Below are 22,867 nucleotides of genomic sequence, written 5' to 3' on the forward strand. Positions count from 1 at the left end.
TCGAGCAAGGACAGATGTTGGCGGTGATGTTGATGGTGAGTCGTCCGGTTGCGCTGTGCGGTCTTCTCCAAGCCATAGGATCACCTCATCACAGTTCTCATATATTTCTCCCATCATCGCAACCCGGCTTGATTTCTCCTTGACGTTTCTTTGGTTTATGCACAGGGGCATCGATTCATACTATGCGAGCAACCAGCGGGTCTCGTAGTCGGCGAAGGGCCAGCCACAAGTTTTCGGTGACATCTGCCGGCCAGTCGTCGAGGAGGATCCACTGCGTTATACTAGGATCACCCCACACATAGGAAAGCGCTTCGTACTTTATCTCTCTGGCAAAAAGAATGATGTTGAGGCTGCAGAAGACATCGTCTTCCCAGGAACCGGGATGCAAGGACACGACCCGGATTTGACGACGATCCGTATGTGTATTTGTAACCTGAAGTCATTGTGAAGATCTTTTAGAGTATGACGTACCGTGTTGGCGAGGTCCCTCGGATGTGCCCCGCGGCGGGTGGCTGGTATTAGGCAAAAATGCCAAGAATGGACCGTGATAGGCCGAAGGGTGGATGCAGCTGACAAAACTTGGAGACAACAATCCATAAAGTCCATCTTTCCGGAATGCGAGAGCAAATGAATGACATAAGCAAAGCAATTACACCCGCTAGGAGACGGGTTTGGAACTATACCCCCAAGAGTTCGGCGAGCAGAAAAACAACTGTATGCGGCCATTGCCATGCAACCAAGAAACCTGGAACAGACTCCCCCAGCCACGGCCAAACCCCCCTCTACGCCAGTCCAAAAGTACCAAATTACAAACCGTGGGACCCAGCCCCGATGCACAGCCGCCTGGTATCGTGTAAAGCCAATCGTGCGACAGCAACGAAGTCTACGAAGCAAGCTCCTCCTCGGTGAGGTCGCGGTGACGGGCGAGGACGTTGCGCTTAAACTCTTCGAAGTCGTTGTCCCAGAGCTCGGCAGCCTGGCCGTTCAGCGGGCTTGCGCTGGGTCGGTTGTTAGTACACAGGCCCTAGTTGTTGTATCTCGCTCGACTTACTTGTTCGGCTCGCCGAGCAGGCTCTGCAGGCTCAGAAGCACCGACTGCACGTTGTAGATGGCGCTCCACTTCTCCTTCAGGATGTCGAGGCAGATGCGGCCGGAGAAGTCAATGTTGGGGTGGTAGATAGGTGTCTTGAACAGGACGGTCGGCGGGACGTAGGGGTAGTTGTGCGGGAAGGAGAAGGACAGCTTGAGGGTAAGGCCGGCGTAAGGCGTGCCCTCAGGGCCTTCGATGGTGCCGGTCCATTCGAGGAAGTTGGACTCGTTGGGGAAAGCCGAGACGCCGGGGGACGGCGACATCATGAGCGTCATCAGCTCGGTTTGCAGACTGCGCGGGGACCATCAGCTAGTGTTTCTCGCAGGACGACGTGATCAGGGAGTGCTACCGCTTGGTGACATTGCCGTTGTTGGCGGGCTTGGCGGGCGTCGACGCCTTGTTAGCCTCCGGGATGGAGTCGGTGATGTTGGCGGCGGGGTTAAGCTGGGAATCCATGGCTGCGGATGGTGTAAAGGGTGAGACGAGGTTGTGCAAAGGACCGAGATCTGGGCGTTTTGGGTTGCAGAAGGCACGCGCACTTTGTACAGAGCGAGGACAAAGTAGGGATGGGGAGTTTGGCAGGAGCAAGGTGAGCGAGCGCTAAAATTCATTGTTTACCACCGAGATGGCCGGATACGGGGGGCAACCAGGGCGGTGAGGCTGTGGCCTGTGCGTCCACTTGCGGCGCGTGGGCGCGTCGCGTCGCGCTCGCGCTCGCGGTGGACCACGATCGTCATGGCCGTCTCTGTTGCCCGCGGTGGAGCATTCATCTTGCGACGAGGCCGTCGTTTCAACCCATATGGGCACCAATGCATGACATTCTCCCGACCTTGTTGCTTTCCGCCCTTTCCGCATCTACCTATGACATCACCGGCAAGCCAGCAGAACGTTGCAGCGCAAATCAAAAATCGACGCCTTTCTCCTACAGCCCACCTGCTGCGGGCAATGTGGAAATACTGGACCGCCTCATAAGACTCGGCCGGTCATTAAGCTACGGCCACAATGCGGGATGACTAGCTGCCAGCCTCCACCAATGTCCACGCGCTATGTATAGGTCATCAGACCTCGAGTCTCATCGGCGATCTGATCGCACGTACGTAAAGGCTCATGTGCGCCCTCAAATCTTACATATCCCTATTGGCACAGAAACGTCGGTGGTTTGGGCTTCCCGTGATTCACTGTCGCAGACAGGCGCTGGTCATAGGTATCAATGCTACCGGAGATATTTGATAGCGTGGTTGGCGGGAATAAGGAGGGGAAACTGAAGATTTCAACATGTTGGTGACGAAGAATTCTAGTGCTCAGGCATACTAGAGTTACACATTATACGGCCTACTGCATTCCTCAGAGCATCTGTTTTCTGTAGAGTAAGAGTGGATTAAGAAGTTGGTATACCGCCTCAGATGGTGACTGCGCCGGTGGCAGTAACACCATAAGTTCTCTCCCACGAGCGAACTCTTCTTTAACGGTGAGGATAGCAAGAACACAAGGCCCAGAGGAGTAGTCGAGCTTTATCGCTTCTCTGGCTGAGCATTGTCTTGCCATCTGCGGGTGTACCAGTGGGTTGATTGGGGAAATTCTTTAAAGTCAAATACGTGAAAACAGCAATCGCAGGAGGAGACGTCGAAGTATGCCATACTGAATAGCCCGAAGATAAAGAAACAATATCAAAAGCAACATGAGGGGTATCATTATTTCTCAATCAATCAATATCAATCAAACCGCTCAAAATACCTCATAAACACCCCTCTCACGCTCCCGCGCCGGTCCCCTAAGCACGGCTCCCACCACCACCAGTACCCAGCATCCTCTTCCTATGCTCCTCCTCTGCCAAGCTCTGCTTCTTCACGTATTCCATCACGATCTCCTCCTCCCTCCTCGCCTTCTCCTCCGCGTCCTCCCTCCCCCTCATATCTCTCTCACTCGCTTCCAACGCCTTCCTCAACTCTTCATCCTCTTCCTCTTGTGCGCCCATCACGCCGTCCTCCTGCCGCCCCGTCGCAACGGGCGGATCAGGCACCGGGCGCTGCTGTTGCGTCGTCGTCGTCGCCGCCGTCCCGCCCGTCCTCATACTCTCCAACTCGCCCAGCGCCGTGCTTCGATGACTCGCCAGCGTCCCCGTGTCTACCTCCCCAACGGTCGCCGGGCTGGCCAACCCGCTATCCGAGCCCCAGCTGCTGCCCGTATTGACGCGCTGCTGCGCGCGCGCCACCGCCTTCGCGCCCGCGTCCAGGCGACTGCGTCTCAGGGCCTCCTCGAGCTCATCTGTATCCGTGCCGCCGCCGCCGCGGATGCCGCGATCCCGGTTGAGCTCCTCGGCGACATCCAGCTTGCTCTGCTCCATGACGCTGTGCAGAATTCTTGCTTCTTCTTCGACGCTGCATTGCTCGTGCATGTACGGGTTGGCCGCCTGCGTCTCCCTAATGCTGTTGCGCATCGCGCGCTCCATAAGCGCATCTTCCTCCGGGTTGCCGCGCGATACCTCGGCCAGCGAGAGGCGGATAGCTTCCTCGAGGTCGCTGTTCTCCGCCCTCTCGAGCGTGGCGGGCTCGTACTGGGGTTCCCGTTGGGAAGAATAAGCCGGGGATGGCGAGGAAGAAGACTGCCCGACTGCGCTGCTTTGGGGAGCGTATGTGTTGGGGGATCGCGGGGGAACCGCAGGGCTAGATGCGGGCTGTGAAGACGCCGCTCCGCTCGAGCCCCCGCCGGACGACCTCCAGCCAAGGAAGTTTTGCAGATTCTGACGGGGATCACCGGCGTTTGCTCTGCGCTTGGTTACCAGTGCCTGAATCGCTTCCATCTCCTTCTCGCCGGGGTTCCTCTTCTTCTTCACAGAAGAGGCTATGATTTGATATAACTCAACGATCAAAGCACGCTCTTGAGCTGTAGACTTGTTGTACTCTTCCCAGCCTTGGGCAGTGCGAGCAGCGATGATGTAGTTTTGGATGGTGGCACCAAAGGGCTTGCGGATACCCATGTAGATACCTTTCATCGTATAGGCGGGAATGGCGAATGCAGCTGTGCACATGTCAATACGATTGGGTCTCGAGGATAGAAGTGAGCTTACCAGCCTGGGGCTTGAGAGCAATTCCAGCAATTCCTTTCCCAAAGCCCTTGATGAAACCTCCAGCGCCTTCCTCCTTGGCTCCTTTGAGGGGCTGAGTGACGAGTCCGGATATACCTTCAAAAAGGCCAATACCAAACTCCTTTCCGGCAACCTTGACACCGCTTGAAAAGCCAGTCACCTTCTCAACCTGTCGCGGCTCCTCCCCGTACAGCTTAGACGTGTTGTGAAAGCCTCTCTGAAGACCGAGCATGACATCCATAGGAACTTTCATGCCTGCGCCAACAATTCTGCTCACCCCTTTGCCAGATTGCAGCGCGCTTTCAACGGAAAACGAGGTGTGCTCAGTATCAGCTGTATTCTTCGTTGTCTGGGAACCATCGTGTGAATGTGGTGGGGATGCCGCGCTTCTAGAGTTGGAGGGGCTGCGCGTGTGTCCAGGGATGTCCGAAAGGGACGACTTTGCCCGTTCGTGCAATTCCGAGTAGTTCTCCGACACTTTAACCTGTGGACCGCCTGTGTGCACTGGCGTACTTCTGCCGGACTCTGACGTTCCGGGCGTGAGTGGGCCACTGCTGTCGGTCCTGTTCAAAGCACTACTCGAAGCTCCCCCCGAACTGCTTCCGGTAGGGTTCGAGTTGGTCTTCTTCCTCATATCGGGATGGATGCGAAGAGCTTTGAGTGTCTCGATAGGAAGATCAGCAACACCCATCATCATGGTAGTCACTGTTCCCATGACGGGACTTAGGACGCCAGTCACAGGATCCCAGGGTCCATTGTCAGGCTCATATTCACGGGGCCGGTGCCTGTTTTGGTACTTCATCAGCAAAAGACCCACTCGCACAGAGTATTCCCGACTTACAGCTTGAGGTCAGAGAAGCTCAAACATTTCTCGTTTGCGAGGACAACAGCCGCTAGAGCACTGAGAAGAATTTTCGTCCTTTTCACCCTCCAAACAGCCGCTCGATTGGGCATGATCGAGCAACGCATTTGGTCGACCTTTAAATGTTGATGAAAGCTCTGCGCGCCTGCATCACATCCCTTCTCTTGGTTGATCTTGGCCGCCAATTCCTGTGCCCGCTCCTGGGAGCTACGTTGGAGACAGAATTGAATGGCCTCCGCAAGCTTTTCTGAAGTGAGTTGCTTGTGATGGATAGGTTCGGGTCCAGCTCCCGCTCTTGCTACCATGGAACCCCAAAAAGGTTGGTCTCCGAAGAAAGGCACGACGACTGTCGGCTTACCGCAAGCAATGCCTGCAGATGTTGTTCCAGCGCCGCCATGGTGTACAACAGCGGACACATGTTTGAAGAGCCAATCATGGGGCACATTTCCCAGCATGAACACTCCCTCAGGGATACCAAGCTCATCGGCGCCGAAGCCTCCCCAACCCTTGCTGACGAGCGCTCTCACTCCAGATTTCTTGACAGCATCGAATATCAGCTTTGTCATGCCGTTTGGATCATCCACCACGATACTTCCAAAGCCAATATAAACTGGCGGTGGTCCAGCTTCGAGAAAAGCGGCCAGGTCAGGATCAGGGGTATAATTCGATGCCAGTGACAGAAAATAGAACCCTGATATGGAGATGAAGTTGGCCCAATCTCGAGGTTTCGGGATGAGAGCTGGAGACCAGCAATAAGTGCATGGAATCCGCAGGCGGTGAAGCATACCGGGAGCCGCAAGTGAGCTCAAAGCTTCCAAATGGAGGGTGCGTTGTCTGAACCGATTGATAATGTCACCCAGACCCTGCCATGTCAGCATGTCGACAAGTGCATAAGATAGATAGTTCGTGAGGGAAGCATCAGCGTTGCTTGACATGATGTTGGTTAGAGGGTGAGGAAAGGCCTGCGTAGGGGACCAGGGCATGCTACTCGGCGTCAGTCTCAGTTCCAACAACATATTCGTGGAACGTACGTGAACATCATGTGCAACGGTATTCCAAGTTTCTCAGCGCAGTGGACATGGGCGAAGCTGGGGGGATTGGCAATGATGGCGTCGGCCACGAAAGGTCGTCCGGTAGTGTTTGCTGGTATGTCCGGACTGTAGTTGGGGCTGTTCACCCAGGCCTCGGTGCGCTGATCTGAATCCACGCCGAATCCGTCTTCAGATTCGATGCAGGATCTCCAACAACCCTCAATGATCTCGGCAATGCCTTTACGGCGCTTTCCAACGTCTCCGTTTCTCAGTGTGTCGAATCCGGGCATAAGTCCCGGGTTCTTGACCATGAAGGCCATGAGCTCAGCGGGATCACCACCGATACTGAAGAATTCCAGGCCATTCTCTTCGACAAACTTCTTGAAGGTGGGGTGTGAAGCCAAACGAACCCTGTGGTGGTAGGTCTCCTTGAGCACTTTCCCCAGAGCAACGAATGGCTGCACATCTCCACGAGATCCTACAACATGTATGACAATATTTAATGGTGGAGGCGGTTCTTTTCCGGGGTCGCCTCCGAGCGAAGGCGGAATATAGGGCGCAGGAAGATCTGGCTCGCGAGCGACCACATCAACCTGACTGCGTAGGGCTGGTACCAGCAGTTGCGAGAGACGTCGGTTCTTTTGGTCGATGTGAATGTTGACACGTCCGTCATCTACAACAGTCAGTCCGTGTCCTCTGCTTTCGTGGGGAGAGGTTGCAGGTGAGCCGGCCTACCAGCAATAGTGGCCTTTGTTCCTAGTTCGCCATCGTCCGAAATGTTTCCAAGCGTTTCGCTATATGTAGGTGGTGGGTCCTCGGGGATCAAGTCGGGAAGAGGCTGGGAATCCTGTGCGCCCATAGGATCTTTGGAAGAGGTGTTTCGATGCGCACCGGTGGCAGAGCCGGTGGGTGCGGCTGGCGATGGGCCATTCCCCGTAGGCTGGCGAGAGGGGAAGTCGCTGTCTTGCTCAGCTGCCGTGATGGCTTCGACAGCCTGACTGAGCGGGTTTGGCTCTGCGGCAGCCGGCGAGTCGCCAGGCGGCGGGGCAGAAGCCATGGTAGATGGGGAATGTGACGAATACGGCGCTCAGGAGGGTGAGGAGACCATGGGAAGCCTGAGCCTTTTGGTGGGGAAAAAAGGCTGAAAGAGCGGCCTGGGTCAAGGCGCACCAGGTGTGCAGTTGGGGCGGCGCGTCTTAAGGTTGAAGCGGGCGCGACGTGGCGGTGCACCCTTGATGGCTGCGTCAATGGCTAGCGCGCAACGGCCCTGTTTTATCGCAAGTGGGCGTCAAATGCAGGCGGGTAGATCGTAGTCCGCGACAACACCGTCCCTGTGGCCAGTTGACAGGCGCTCTCCAGAGCTTGGCGTGTGGGCGGTGCTTCAAACGTCATAGGGCGCCCACGGCGCAACGTGCCGCGTGCACCAGAGCCTTCCCCTCACCCACGCCCAGACCCTCTCGCCGTTTAGTGGGTCGGCCAGCCGGCTAGCCCAAACGCTCCGGCTACCACCGCGCCCGAACTTCCTCTTCCCGTCGGCACATACGCTCAGTGCCGCTCGGGAAGGCTGTTGCATCCTGGCCAGTCCAACTCAATTTCTGATGAACGTTGCTTTGGAATTCCTCCGCAGGGCCTTTGTGGCCCAGATGCTCGCGCTTCGCTTCATCAATCGGCGGCTCCCTCCGCAGCCATCAGGGAAAAAATACTCATCAGCCGCCCACCTGATCCCGAGTTCTTCGGACTCCAACACCGTTCTTTTAGCGCCCGACGCCGTTTGCATCCTTGGACCCGAGGGCCCGACCAGCGTTTTCGGTATGACCACTTCTCGAGAGCTCGATGCGATGGGAGAACGACAGGTGGATCAAGAGATAAGTACCGATACGGGCTCAGCCGGTGACTAATTTCTGTATCAATCACATTTACACCAGTCTCAACTCCGCACACGTGGAGATCTCAGCATGAATGGCCAATCTCGGCTCTGTTAAATGTATGAGTATGTCTACATGACGGATCTATACCTCATCGTTACTGATCTTAACACGATGCCCCGCGTTCATCGTAGCCTCCTCTTCCACCAATGGCTGAGGCCCGATGTATCCTCTCTTCCTAATCCAGAACCACCACGCACCCATGAAGATGGTCAATCCACCAGTGATCAGACAAGAGTAATTCATGCTCGCGGCATCGAACGGTATCGCGTAAGGAAAGTTGTAGATCACAACGAATACGCAAATGTACGCACACCCGATGCTGCCGACAGTATACGCCACCCAGTCCGGCATCCAAAAGGGGCCGGGTACGACATTGCGGCGACGAGTCAGGAGGTGCGGCAGAATGGCGGCGAGGAAGGAGAGAGTGAGAAGCACGACGAATGAGCCGACGAAGGCGTTGAAGGCAGTCGTGGAGCCGACGTAGATGGCGCCCATGGCGGTCACGATGAGCGCGCAGGCCACTGTGGCGTTGAACGGGTTCTTGTACCTCGGGGAGATGCGGCCAAGGATGCCGGGGAAGGGCGTCGCTCCCTCGCGGGCCAGTGTCCACAGCATGCGGCCGGCGGTGATGTAGATGCCGATGAGGGTGCAGATGGTCGGCAGCAGGACGATGATGAGCAGCCCGAGGGCGCCGGCACGCGAGGACGTCGCCTGCAGGTAGAGCTCAGCCAAGGGCACCGTGTACGTGTTGGCCAGCAGCGCGTCGAAGTCCTGGATGCTGTAGAAGATGGCGATGAGGTAGACGAAGGCAGTGAAGAGGCCAACGAGCTGCTGCATGGCGATGGCCTTCGGTACGTTGGTGCGCGGCTTGGGTATCTCCTCAGCCAAGTGTGCGACGCAATCAGGCACGCCGACAGCGTACGAAGCGTTCAGCATGCCCGCTAGAAATGCGAAGCCGTCGGACGAGTAGCCTGTCTGGTTGAGGAAGTCCCGCCACACGAAGGCATTGGAGGCGTACCCGTTGCCGGTCGTGCCGGGCATTATGGCACAGACAAGGACGGTCACGAAGCATCCTGCCACGATGAGGAAAAGACCGATCTGGTTGACGAGCGGGAGGGCGCGGTTCGCAAAGAGGACTGCGGCGCAGCAGCACCATGTGGCGATGAGGTAGGTCACGAAGGTATGCCAGCGCTGCCAGACGTACTCGGGATGGAAGAGACCGTACATGCCCAGGATCAGGTTGGCCGTGATGGCGCTCATCGAGGCGGCACCGAAGACGTAGGCAAAGGCATTCCACCAACCAGCGAAATAGCCGACGACTCTGCCATATTTGCGCCCAGGGGTAACTGAAGCCCAGTGGTAGACTAAGGGAGAGGGAGTGTGAGTGCGGTCCTCTCTCAAGGTCAAGGCGACAGGTGGGTATTCTTCAGGGTGGGAGGGCGATATCGAAAATTACCAGAAGGGGGAGTTCACTTACCGCCGGCACTAGAGGGAATCGCGGAGACAAGCTCGGCAATGCAGGCAGCCAGAAGGGAGTAGAAGAACCAGGCGGCAAACTGCAAGTGTACGCGTGAGCATCGACAAGCCGGGCGGCTAGGAAGGTGGCTTGGATTACCAGCTCGTAGATGACACCGGGCGGACCGCCGTTATACAAGGAGATAACCTTCGCATGCGAGTCAGCCTCCCACACGGCTCATGCACGCTGCATGTAGGCCTGGCAATCAACGCACAATGCTGCCGCCCAGGGCTACCCAGGTATTTCCCGTGCAGATGCCGACCGAGGCGGCGCTCCAGAGACTGAAGTTCCGTTCGAGCTCTTGTGCGTGACCCGATGCATTGAGCACGGCGGCTACGGTCCCCTCCTCAGCCGTATATTGTGGCGTAATCGCATCGGGCGGATAGTCATCCTTCGACTTAGGCGCGTCCATGTCGATGCCAGGGAGGCAGATGGGTGATGGCAGGGACGATGAGAACAGTGATCGTACCACAGGAAGCGGAGAAACGACAAGACGATTATATTGCCCGGGCTGCTAACACCCGTGCTTAGACTTAAGTACAGTTGGAACATGAAGACCGATTAAGAGAGACTGATTAAGAGAAATGGTATCTGGGCGGCGTGAAGCAGGTGACAGCGAGCCCAGAAGAGATAGGAGGCCGCTAATGGCGCCCACCGAGGGATGATCGTGCAGGTATCGCCCTGCGGGAGCGGGAGGAGGGCGACGGCGATAGGCTGATAAGACGACCGCCATGTTAGCCGAGGAAGCTTTACTAAAGTTGCTTGTCAAGGCTGGGGTGAACGCGGGGACGATGACCCAGTGAGGTTAAGCGTGCTCAGCCGCGTCGAGACCCTTGCCGAGTTGCGTCGGCGCCACGCGAGGGCCTGGCTGTTGCTTGCCTTAGAAGCTCAGACCACAACGGGCGTCCGGTGCCCGATCCGGTGCTAATCCGAGAGCGGATGCGCGCGTATCGTAGTATCTAATAGAAACACGGCCTTTATCTAGCTATATTAAGTTAAACTAAATCGGGTTAGACGCTTCGTTATAGTCTAAGAGTAATTTAATATTCTTTATATAAGTAAGTAACGAGAATAAGCGTTCGCGAAACTAATCGAAATTTAGTATTACTACTACTATTAGTACTTCGTATCGAATATTATTATTCGATTTCTTAGCGCATCCGACGTAATTAATTAACTTTCTAGATATATTCGCCGAACGTGCATCGCGTTACGGCCTTCGAAGCGGCGCGTAGTAGCCCGTATATATAATATCCCCTTCTACTAACTAGAATAGCTTTATATCGGCCGTTTTAAACGCGAATAACGATCTAGGCGACCCTCGAATCGGCCTATAAGCGATTAATTATATACCCGCCCCCTAATTTACGCGTAACGGTACTAATCGGACGCTCTTAACGTCGTTTAATACCGCCCCTAATACTAGTTTTACGAATACGGTTAACGTATATTAAAATATTCTAAAAACGTCTAAAGCCCTTATAGCCTTAAGATATAGATTCGATAGACTATATCGGCGGTCGGCGAATAGCGGCGCTATACTAGATATAGTTAGTAGTAGTTTTACGTCGACGTTAGTCGATAAAGATATATATCTAACGAAGTCGAACGATATAGGCTCGACCGATATAGAGAACGCCGAGGCTACTAAATATATAGACGACGACTCTTCGAACCCCGTTAATATAGTATTTCGTACTATTCGAGTATAATTTCGTACCGTTAAACGGTTTATAGTGGCCTAGCTAATACAAAATAACGGGGCGCGGCATCGAAGTCTAAAGAATAAGTTAGAGATACTCGTTCGTACCCTCTATAAAAACGAAGTTATCTATAACCTACTCGTTTATAAGTTTACTAGACGAAACGATATTCGTGCCCGAATATATAAGACGATATAGCGCGAACTTAGTATATTATAAAATAAATTCTCTATATTCGAACGCCTATCCGTATTACTAGAGCTAAGCTATATATCTTTAAAGAATACGCCCGCTTACGTCGAAGAGTACGCCCCGGTATTTATAAACGTTATTTATTAGTTAAGTATAAGCCGTCGTTAGACGAGGCAGTCGGTTAAAAGATAGAATAGAAAACAACTCGTAGTAATAGCGTTAATATTAGATTTTATACGAGCGCGTTAGAACGAAAACGAGTTCGCTTAGCTATTAAGGCTATACTATTAAGTAACTAGTATTAAGCGTAGAGTAATATTAACGCTAAAAGAATACGGTCTTATAAACTCGTATAAGACTATAAACCTCTAGACTAGTATTATTACGAAGAAATAATAGATAAATAAATCGAGTCTATACTAACGCGACCTTCTTCTTACTAATACGTGCTATACTCTTAGAACCTTATTCGAAAGATAGCTACCGGCCGATCGTATTATATCGAATACGATAACTTCGATTACTCTTATCGAACCCGTTACTAAACTATCGAAAACACTAGTTATTTCGTTTCTTATACGACCGGTAAGATCTTTACGAGTAATACGATTTTCTTTAATAGACTACTTTAAAGTATATATAATTCGTCGGTTCTAGTATCTCTACTTAGCGTTCTACGATCGGACGGCTTCTAGAAGAATAGTCTTGCGCGGTAGATGTCGAAGCATCTAATACTCTAAGCCTTACGTACTACGTACTCGAAAGTCTTTCGCGAGAGGTTCGATAGTCTTTTTTCTATATCGGTTATCGACCGCTTACTATCTAGGCGGACGAAATATATAACGCTTAGTTTAATCCCGTTCTACGAGGATTCTATCGATAGAACTCTATCTATACTTAAGAATATTAAATCGTAGTTAGCCTTAATAGATAAGAATAAGATACGAAGGCTAGTTTTATACTATAGTAACTAAAAGACTATCTCTTATATTTAAAGCGCCTAAGAGATTCGTACGAGTTCTCGGCGATAGTCTAATCGAATATAATATGTCTTACCCGTCTTCGGCCTTTAGTATATAAAGTTAAACTATCTATAGAAGGTCCTTAAACTATACTTCGAAGGTAAGAGGTATTAGTACTAATAGTCGTTATTATATCCACACATAAACATTCTTAAACGTAAGAATATTTCGGTTAATAAACTACTATTCGAATATATAAAAGAGCTCTTAATATATAGCTACTAGGCTCGAATCGTTACTATCTTTATTTTATTTATTTATTTAGCTTAACGTCCCTCTAGAGTCTAAGACTATTAGAGACGGGACCCCTCTAGGGGGTTCGCTTCTATCTACATGTCTTATATATATGCGTGTCGAAGGGTTTTTCTAGAAGGGTACTAGAAATAGCGTGCTTAAAAGCGAGTGTAGTAGGAAAAGAGTAATAAAAGAAAGTAAAAGAAGCGTTCGGCGGTACGTATTTAAATCTCGTTAGGCAATTCGTTTAATTGCTACCGCCTTATAGTAATCTTTATTTATTCTAAGAATCTAGCCGTTAGGCTAGCTTCTAGAGTTAACGAGAAGAGATCCGAAAGTTCGAGTCGATACTTCTTTAGGCCGTCTTTAATAGAGACCCGAGGGCCTCTATATAAGCGGCAGTCTAGAAGTAGATGGCGCGGTATTTATTTAGCCGTACGGCTATACTTACACCAGTCGTTTTCGGCGTGGTCGAGGCGGTAAAGATAAGACTTAAAGTAGCCGTATTCTATCTTTAACTAGTAAAAGGCGGAGGCTATTTCTCTTACTTTCGTAGGAGATTTAAGCCGCCGCCCTACCTCTAAACCGAAGGTACGTTTATAGGGCGAGTCCGCCGCCGATTTAAGCTTTATTTTCTACTCTTCGTAGGTCTTCTGCTTAACTTTACTTCGATAGAAGCTAAGAGAAGTAGAAGCCCTACTTAAAGAGTACTTCGTAGCTCTTTTTATTAGTCGGTCGGCGTACTCGTTACCTAAAACGTCCTTATAGCCGAGGTACTATTCTAGAGAGACGATATTTTCTCTAACTCTTAGCGTTCTCGCTAGGCTAATAGCCCGAATTTGTTATGCTTATTCGGGCGTATTAGAGGGTTTTTTTAGCCTAAGAATCGCGGCCTAATTATCCGCGTAGATTCTTATATCTCTATCGCGGACCCGGCTTCTAACGGCGTAGTTTAGGGCTATTACTAGCCCTTCTACTTCGCCGTTATATACTAGATTCTCCGAACCGAGGTTCTTATAAATCTGGCGCGCCGGGTCCTCTTTAGATTGGCTAAAGTCGAAAACTATCACGCCGACGCCTACGTTTCTACCCGGGAATAGAACGGAGGCGTCGAAGTAGATAGCTATTCGATTAGAGAATACCCTCTTAATATCGAGTACGTGGGCCTTAGCCTATTTCTCTTTATTTAGGGGGCTAACCGTAACCGAGTAGAAAAGGTCGATAGACTACGGCGGGAAGTAGAAGGGTTTAACCTCCTCTAAGAGAGTAGGTTACTCTCTAAGAAGAAGTTTAATCTTCTCTAGCTGCGTGGGTTTTTTTATTTTCCGTCGGTCTAGGTTAATTTTCTCTAGTTCGATTCGAAGGAGGTAAGATTCTCCGAGTAAATTCGTTCTAAGAGCGTATTTCCGTAACCGTTCGTTTAAACGAATGTCCGCTGGTGGGATTCCACTCTCTATTTCTAGAGGAATTATAGGGGCAGTCTTAAAAACCCCTAGAATCTTCCGTAGGGCAAGATTCTAAAGGACTTTTAATTGGCGGGTAAACTGCCCCTAATTTTTCTAGTAGATTTCGGAGCCGTAGTCTGCAACCGTAGTAACGTAGGCTAGATATAGCTGGCGAACTGCGTAGAAAGAGAGCTCCCTCTCGACGTTAGCTAGCCTAGAGAGGCGATAGAAGGCCGAACGGGCCTAGCTAACTCTTTTAGACACGTGTGTCTTAAAGGTAAACCCGTGGTCGAAGTAAATTCCTAGCCATTTAACCTATTCTTTTAGTTCTACTACGTCTCCCGTAGGAAGCGTAATAGAGGTCGAACGGGGTTCTAAATCTTTCTTAAAAGAACGGGCGAAGTGTATAAGTTTCGTCTTCTTTAGATCGAATTCGATATGGTTTTTCTTCCCTCGCGTATAGAGTTTACCCGCCTTCTCCTCTAAAATCGTCTTATTGCGTTTCTAGCTGCCGGAGCTAGCTATAACCGCAATATCGTCGATATAAGAGAGAAAAGAAGCCTTAGAGGCGGGAAATAACTCTCGGAGATAGATTAAGAAGAGAATAGGCGAGACCGGGCTTTCTTACGGAATACCCGTCTTTATTAAGCTAAACTCTTCTTCTTCTCCGTTAAACGCGAGGCTTAATGTTCGTATAGATATAAACGATTTTACCCACGCAAGTAGGTTAACCGGCATGCCTATTCGAGCTATTATAGCTAGAAGTTATTCTTCGGCGACGTGGTTAAAGGCGCTTTTAACATCGAGAAAGAGTACGAAGGTCTTACGTTTAAGACGGCGGTTCTTCTCTACTTTACTCGATAATAGTATTGCGGCATCGATTACGGATTTCTTTAACCTTCCCCCGATTTAGGTATAGTATAGAAGGTCGGAGGTCTCCGCTAGATAGCCTAGCCTTTTAGCCGTAATCCGTTCTAGTACTTTTCCGAGGTAGTTAAGTAAAGAGATAATTTAATAGAACTTCGGGTCCGCGGTATCTTTTTTTCCTTTACTTAGAATTGCTTCGGTAGCCGTACGCTAGCCTATAGGGTAATACCCGTAGGCGAATAGCGTAGAGAAGACCTTATTAAAGGCGCCGGGCTCCGCTCTAAACGCGAAGGAAATAATTTTCTACGTAATAGCGTCTAGTTCCGGCGTTTTTTTTTTAATTTACGTAGAGCACGCGTCCTCGACTTCTCTTAGACTTAGCTCTAGCTAGTTCTAGCGTTTAGGGACGTAGCTTTGCTAGTTAAAAGGGGCGGCAGAAGGGGGCGGCGGAAAGAGCCTCTTTCTAAGGGCTAAATACTTTCTCTTAAAACTACCTTCTAGACGTTTTCCCGCATGCGTCTCGTAGCTAATCTCGGGGATTCTAGCATGCGTTCTAGGCTTAGTATAAGCCATGGCCTTAAAGATAGTCTCGAGGGTCTCTTTTTCTAGAAAAGAATTCTAGTGCTCGCGTTTAGCTCTTTTTACCGCTTCGAAGTAGGTATTTCGGCTATTTAAGTACCGCCGCTTATTCTCTTCCGTGCGTAGAGATTTAAAAGCGTTGGCCTCTCTTCGTAATCTTCTTCGTTCTTCTAAAAGCTCGTTCGACTACTAGGGTTTAGATCGAGCTTCTAGTTTTAATCGGGGAATAGAAAGGTCCGCCGCGGTAGATATAGCCTGGTTAAGACTTGCCTCTAGGGCATCTAGCTCGGGTATTTAGCGGATCGAATCTTCTATTAAGTCTCTAGAGATATCTTCGGGCAGGGGGTTTAATTCTAAGCTTTTTAGGGCCTCGAATACCACCGTCCCTGCCTACTATCTAAAGATTTCTTGAAACTTAGGCTAGTCGGCCTTTCCCGTATTAAATCTAGCGGTAGTAGCTACCGTAGAAGGTTCCGAATAGCCCACCGGTTCTAGGCTAAATAGAATTGCCTTATAATCGGAACCGAAGTCCGTAATCGTTTACCAGTCGGTAATTCTATTAGCTAAGGCCGGTGTAGCTAGCGTAAGGTCGATAACCGTTTCTCTCTCTAGATAGGGGCGGTAAAAGGTGCCCTTCTCTTCTTCGTTTAAGAGAGATAGGTCGTTTTCTTCGAACTATTCGACTAGCCGGTTGGCGCTAGACGAGGGGGGAGATTTCGGATCCCACTAGAGATGATAAATATTAAAGTCCCCGGCAACTATAGCCTGCGTTCTAAGGGGTTGCCATTAAAGAACGCGTTCTAGAGTATATCGAGAATCGTTGCCCGTTTAATCCTTCTAGTTATATAAGTTAAGTAGCTTAAACTTAGACTTTCGCTGCTCTATACTTAAAACTATTAGATCGAGACTTTACCGGAATCCGGCCTCTAAATTTACCTCCGTTCCTCTAAGAAAGCGGGAAACGTAGGTTAATATTCGGGGCCTTAGATCGGAAGGACAGACCGGTAGAATTTAGACGAACGAGAGGTAATTAATCGACCGAAAGCCCGAGTTCTCGTAGAGTAAGATATACGGTTCTTAGCATAGAACTAGGTCTATCTTTAACTCTACTACGATGTCTAAAATAGATTCCGTTGCCGAAATACTTCTATTTAAGTTAGCTTGCAGAACTCGTAAAGAACTCATTTAAAAACGGATTTAAATAGAGTTCTTTAGGCTATTTCTCGGCCCCTTAAGCTTTTCTACCTTATAGGAGACGCTAGCGAGAAAGAAGCGCCTTAAAATAGCTCGACGGGCCTCGTCTTCGGTTTCGAAGGCTAGAACGAGCGAGAATCTCTACCGTTCTTCTCTTATCGCCTCGGGCGTAAGCTAGTAAGAGGTGCCGATAACCTTAAACCCGGGGTTAAAGGTCGTAACTTCGGACCGAATAGTCTCTCTAAACTCCTCGCGGGAGAAGGTAGAGAAGGGCCGCGTAGGCACGCCGTATACTACTACTTTAAACCACGTACGGTTCTCCGTAATCGACCGAGCAGGAATAACCCGGTTAATTATAGCCGTATTCTTTAGAAGAAATTCGGCCGAGAAGGGCTCGCACGCGGTAAGTACGAGGTTCTTTTTCGGGGAAATAGAAACCGTAGTAACTACGGGCTCGTTCTTATTTCGCTGGTCCGAAAACGCCTTATTAAAGGCATTCCGTAGGCCGTAGGGCGAGAGGTCTTCGATTTTCGTAGCCGGGGAAAGAACTACCTAGCGGGTAGTTCTTTTAGGCGCGGGGTTCTTCTATACGAAGTTCTTCTACTTTTTCTCTAAAACGGGGATAAACCCTTCCGCGTTTATCGAAGCTCTTACCGCCGCAGAGGCGTACGTAGGCGTAGGTTAGTTCGATACTACGATAGGCCTCTACGTAGGGCGGGTCGGCTACGTATTCTCGTACGTAGGCCCCTGCGAGGGCTGCTTCAAGGGGGGGGTAGCGGTAGGCTTCGAGAGGGTCTTCGTTACTTTTATAAGGTCTACCGCGGTCTTTTCGAGGGCCCGTACCTGCGTAGCGAGAATCGAGCCGGCCTTATCTACGGCTTTACCAATTTTAGTATATTTTCGTATAATCTCGATTAGGTCTAGAATAGACCTTTATTCTTCTCCGGTCTTAGAGAGGTTCGCAGCCGTAACGAGAAGGCTAAGAGATCGGTCGATAGTCTCTTAAGCGGTCTTAGGGGCTCCGAGGGAGGGGGTTTTCTCGATAGAAGCCTCGTAGATAAAGCGGAAGTACGGTAGATGCGGGGCCCTATTCTTCTTAACCGAGGGAGTCGGAACGACTATCGGGGCACGTCGTTTAAGTATACCCTCGCGGATAAACGAGTTCTCTATAGGTTCGGAGGCCGAGAGTTCTAGCGTAGCTACCGCCGGAAGAGAAGTAGGCGTAGCCGAAGGTTTCTCGAAGTTTTCTATGGCCGTATCTATAGCCTCGGAGTCCTCTACTTGCGTTGCTAGTAGCATAGTAGGGTTCGGAGGGGGTAAATCCTACTCCGGAGAAGCTATCCTAGGTCCGAATAGAGGTTTTCAAGCTCTTTCTAAAAGGAAAACGTATAGGGAGAGATGCAGATAAAAGAGAAAAGACTAGAAAATAAATTACCGGCTTTAGTTTCGTCTAAACTAAGCCGTAAATAAAAGAAACCCGGGCCGAAGCGAGGGCTTTTCTTAATTACTTACTTCCTAGAAGTAAACGAAGGGGCCGATAGGGCCGATACGGGCGTCGGAGGTTCCGGGGGGCCGAGAGAAGCCTTAGCGTTAGGCTCGGGCCGGTCGAGATATCTATACACGCAAAACTCTTTAGTAAGGCCTAGAAAAGGGGCTTCTAGTAAGCTTTAGAGTAGAATTCCCGGGCGTAGAGAAGAGCTATCGCAATGCAACTTCGGGAACGGATTTCTTAGTGCCTTGCGGTCCTCTATGCGAAGTTTAGTGCGGATTCGAGTGGTTTTCGAGGGTGGAGGGGGCTGCGGAGCCCTAGCTAGCCTAGTACTACCTAGGGCACCTCTTCTTCCACGCACTACGCGATAGCGCGTACGTCTACGAAGCTAAGAATCGAGATTCTAGCTAAGAAAATCGAGGGCTTTCGAACGGTATCGGTCTTAGCGTAATTCTCGAGGGTCGAATGTCTTAGGTATCATATACGCTTAATATAAACCGAACGCGTTACTTAGACCGTATAGCTATACTCGGCATAATTCTATTAGATTACCTAAAACTAACTACGAAACGAAGCACTAAACTATATACCGTTATACGCGCTAGATAGATACTCGTACGCTCTATAAGTATTCGACGCTCTATTTATATATAACTATAGATAGGTCTATCGTATTACTATCTATCTAACGGCGGCGAGCGTATTTCTCTTACTATTAATATAATAACTTACTCTAAAGTACTATACTTAAGCCTCTTATAAACTAGTCGGGCCTACTATACTAAGATCTTTATTCGACTTACGCGACGGGTCGAGATGCATTATAGCGTATCTATAAATACCGAGCTATTATATAAACTACGGCTAACGAACCGTATTATTTATAGTCTATACTAGTTTATCGTATATACTATCTTTTCGATATTTATACTAAACGCGAGCGTACTACTAGACGGGCGATAAGAAGCTATCGTATAAACTATAACTAACGAACCGTATTATTTATAGTCTATACTAGTTTATCGTATATACTATCTTTCCGGTATTCGTACTATACGCGAGCGTGCTATCGAATAGACGACGAGTATCTAAGTTTTTAAGTAGCGAGTTAATAATACTCGACGACGACGAGCATCTAAGTAGCTAAGTAACGAGTTTATTATACTTAATTAACGGTCGAGGTATATATAATACTAACGAGTTTCTAAAGCACGATAAGCGTATATTACTTTTATACGTAATAGCGAACGATATACTACTACTTACGTTATTATGCGTAGTGGGGTGTTGGGCTGTTGCGCTCAACAAGCCTGAGAGCAGAGGAGCATAAAATAATAAGGCAGACGCTCTGGCATAACGAGACGGCGAAGATAAACAAATAACAATAAACAAGCGTTATCTTTAAAGAGAGATTTACTTATAAATAGCGAAGAGGTTTATAACGAGAGAATAAGGGTGGATTCCACGCATAACTATAAGATTATATCTATAAAAGAAGCTATATATAAACACCGGCAGCAGATGCTTAGTATGGCCGCTCTGCCCTACAACAACTCGCCCTCTTCTTAAAATTTAGCGTCCCTTGCTGAACCTCTAATGCCGGTGTGCATATCTAAAAGCAATGAATACAAGCAGAAAGCATAAAACTAGATTAGCTCCCTTAAGAAAACGCCTTAGTAACAAGAAAATCCGCCACGAAGAAAAACGGGTGCAATCTACTCTCATAACGGTTATAAGAGTAGTCGCCCACCCAGGTAAAATTAAAACTCGCCTTGCAAAACAACACAAATAAGCAAGAAAACTAAGAACTTCCTCGCAGCACTATAGCTCGAGGCGCCGCCGCACCGCCTCTATTTCGTACGCAATCTCTTCTTCGTTCTAATTCTCGCGTGTGTCGTCGGCTTCGAAACTATAGCTTCCGTACAACTCGCGCTTATCTCTCTTTACCATCTTAATGCGTTGCCTCGCAGTGCCCATGGCAGTATCCCACCAATCTCGAAGGGCTGGCTTTAGAGTATTTTCGCTCTGGGCGGCGTCGATCTAGTAGTTAACGGCTAACACGACATCTTCATCTTGCTAGTCCTTTTCGCCGATTAGAGCTAAAGACAGGGGGTCAATACCAGGAATAGGTTTATCGAATTTTAACGTCTTAAAGTACGAGCCGTAGCTGTGCTTATCGCCGAAGTAGTTCTGAGTAACAGGCTTCGCATTCCGGAGCGCTTCCTTAATCGCTAAGACGTTAAGATGGCTAATCTTAAGCGCCGTGGGGGTTATCATGCCGATTAGGCTCACGTTGTAGTAAGTGGCGTCTTCCTTGGGATTCTCTTTTAGCACATGCGCAACGGGACTAGCATGAAGCAGGTACTAGTAAGAGATTTCCGGTGTGCCGATAGATGCAGCGGAAATATTGATGCTTTAAAGAAATTCTTCGCTAAAAGACTCGAGGATCGCCCGGCTTCGAGTACCGCCTGTGACCTTTTTAACAGCCCTTCTAAAGCCCGTGTCGGCACTAAATTCCTTAAGAATTATGCGGTAAATGCCATCTCCGCTTTTCTTGTCTATTAAGATCTTGAATCGCGAATTACCGAGTCCTTTCACGGTTCCGAGCTTCTCTAGAATTTTATAGGACATTCTGGGATAAGGTTCGATACTCGAGCCTACGGAAATAACATTCATCGGCTCAGGGTACGAAAGCATAGTGAACCGCCTGTCTTTCCGGGCCCCCAAGGCTCTCAACCAAAATAGAGGGCACTAGCGTATAATCTAGTTAGTAACGCTGTACACCGAAAGGGGCTGAATGCCGTTAAGAGGTATTTCTTTATTAAATAGGCGTAGGTGATAGTCGTAGAGTGCCGTTTCGATGTCTCGTATACTATTAAACTCTAAAGTCGTGGACGATCTAGACGCCACGAAGGGGTGCCCGTAGTTAATCTGCTAGCCCTCGCTCTCTAATTTCTTTATAGCTTTGCTAAACAGCACTCGATTCTTGCGGAGACCTTTCTAATGTTCCTCTAAAATAAAGGCGCCCCGACGCTTCCTTAGCTACTTATTTTTCTAAAATGCCTCGAACCCGAGCCTATTAGTGGTGGCGAGCGGGCGTCCCTTCAGCATAAAGTACTCTTAAACAACTGGGTAAGATATCCACTGAGCTATCTCGCCTTTATAGTGGCCCAGCACTAGCTCCATCGTGTCGACAAGGTTCTCGTGGTCTAGACCTTCGGGCTTTAAGCCGAGCGTTGCGAATATGCGGAGCAGGTGGTATTTGCAAGGCTATAATTTATTCTTAGCGAGCGACACCTTCTTTAGAGCGTCGAGGGCTAACTTAAGCTTTAGACCATCGTTAGTGGGGGCGTCGAACTTTATAGCAGCCGGAACCTACCGCTTACAATTACATTTAAGACCTTGCGGGCTAAAAAGCTTGCCGTACCGCTTTTCCTTCTCTTACTCTGCTTTCTAGACGAACCGGCGGATCTAGGTAACTATATTGGCGACTTCTAGCGGAGTGTTTTGCGCATCTCGGGTACTGCGTTCTTAATCGTCCGGTAGGGCAGTAGAGCTGGCATGGCGCTTATGTGGGCTTCTCTTCTTATTACTAGGCTGTTTTAATGGCGGCTTAGAAACTATAGGAGGAGATTTCGACGAAGTCTTGTCGCGGAATTTAAGAGCGATTTGCTTCCGAAGAAGCCTCTCTCGGTCGACAAGGAAGCCCGACTCTAGATGCGAAGTAAGCCTATGCTTCTTAGCTATCGCCACGTCGATTTCCGGCGGCTCCCGCGTGCCTTCGTTCGATATCTCGCACGTCTAATCCTTACCGTGAGATCCTCCCTAGCCAGCTTTATTAGCCCACGCCTTTTCCCAATCTTTAGGCATAGGGCCTTTGCGATTCGACGAGCCTCTGCCGCCCTTCTTATGCCGGCACAGCTAAGCCACGTTATTTTATTTAACAGCCTCCTCGAAAGTTACACCGCTCTTGGCAAACCTCGAGACTTTGGTGTATAGATACTGTGACGAGGCTCCATTAACCGGGATCTTATGGAAGATCTCTTCGCCCTATGCCTTGATAATCTGATTTGCTTCTTGCTGGGTACGCACAGCCATATTCCGACCAGGCTTCCTGAGCGCCGTCCTAAAATTATCGAGGTCTAGAGCAATCTTAGTAAATTCTTTACCGTACATCTTCTTTATGGCTTCGTTATTGAGGATGTAGTTAATGCTGGGTAAGGCAGCATTAGCTATGGCATCACCAATTTGAAACATGGTTTGCCGAAACTTTAAATATAACATCATTTTTAAATCACCTGGAGGGATATGGATCTACTTAGAGATGTCCATGTCGCGAGGCGTAAGCTTAGACGTTCCTCTGTCGCGGCAGTATGTTGCGATTTCTTAAATTACTTTAGCATTAACCGGGTGAGGTCTAATGGATATTTTGCGCGGAGAGCCTTTCGGAATAGACTAAAGACCTTCTCGCGGAATCTTCTCGGTGGTATTACGGGCTCTATCTATTGTCGGCTGTCTTAAGCGGAAGTCCTTTAAGAAGGTTAGAGTGTCGATAAACGGACTTAGAGACACTAGAAAGCTACGATAACGAACGAGGGCTTAGAATAGGGTCTTATTATAGATGGCTAGT

General features: G+C 49.4%; 3 protein-coding genes across 3 annotated transcripts; all 3 read right to left on the bottom strand.

Annotated features, from left to right (window-relative positions):
• Positions 1-883: 883 nt before the first annotated feature.
• UBC11 (Ubiquitin-conjugating enzyme E2 11) lies at positions 884-1,546 on the bottom strand (the record flags this gene model as incomplete). Its single annotated transcript, XM_066771959.1, has 3 exons — positions 884-998; positions 1,052-1,381; positions 1,440-1,546. The coding sequence occupies 3 exons, from the start codon at positions 1,544-1,546 to the stop codon at positions 884-886; spliced, it is 552 nt and encodes a 183-aa protein (XP_066637238.1).
• A 1,315-nt stretch (positions 1,547-2,861) lies between these two features.
• Positions 2,862-7,125, bottom strand: SLS55_000449 (uncharacterized protein; the record flags this gene model as incomplete). The annotated part of the gene is made up of 5 exons (XM_066771960.1): positions 2,862-4,075; positions 4,158-4,508; positions 4,689-4,960; positions 6,069-6,741; positions 6,804-7,125. 5 exons carry the CDS (start codon positions 7,123-7,125, stop codon positions 2,862-2,864), a joined length of 2,832 nt encoding a protein of 943 aa, XP_066637239.1.
• A 952-nt stretch (positions 7,126-8,077) lies between these two features.
• Positions 8,078-9,924, bottom strand: SLS55_000450 (uncharacterized protein; the record flags this gene model as incomplete). Its single annotated transcript, XM_066771961.1, has 4 exons — positions 8,078-9,360; positions 9,474-9,552; positions 9,612-9,659; positions 9,727-9,924. 4 exons carry the CDS (start codon positions 9,922-9,924, stop codon positions 8,078-8,080), a joined length of 1,608 nt encoding a protein of 535 aa, XP_066637240.1.
• Between the last annotated feature and the right edge of the window lie 12,943 nt (positions 9,925-22,867).

Source organism: Diplodia seriata, assembly GCF_021436955.1.
Source record: "Diplodia seriata strain FDS-637 chromosome Unknown scaffold_1, whole genome shotgun sequence".
NCBI classification, from domain to species: Eukaryota; Fungi; Ascomycota; class Dothideomycetes; order Botryosphaeriales; family Botryosphaeriaceae; genus Diplodia; species Diplodia seriata.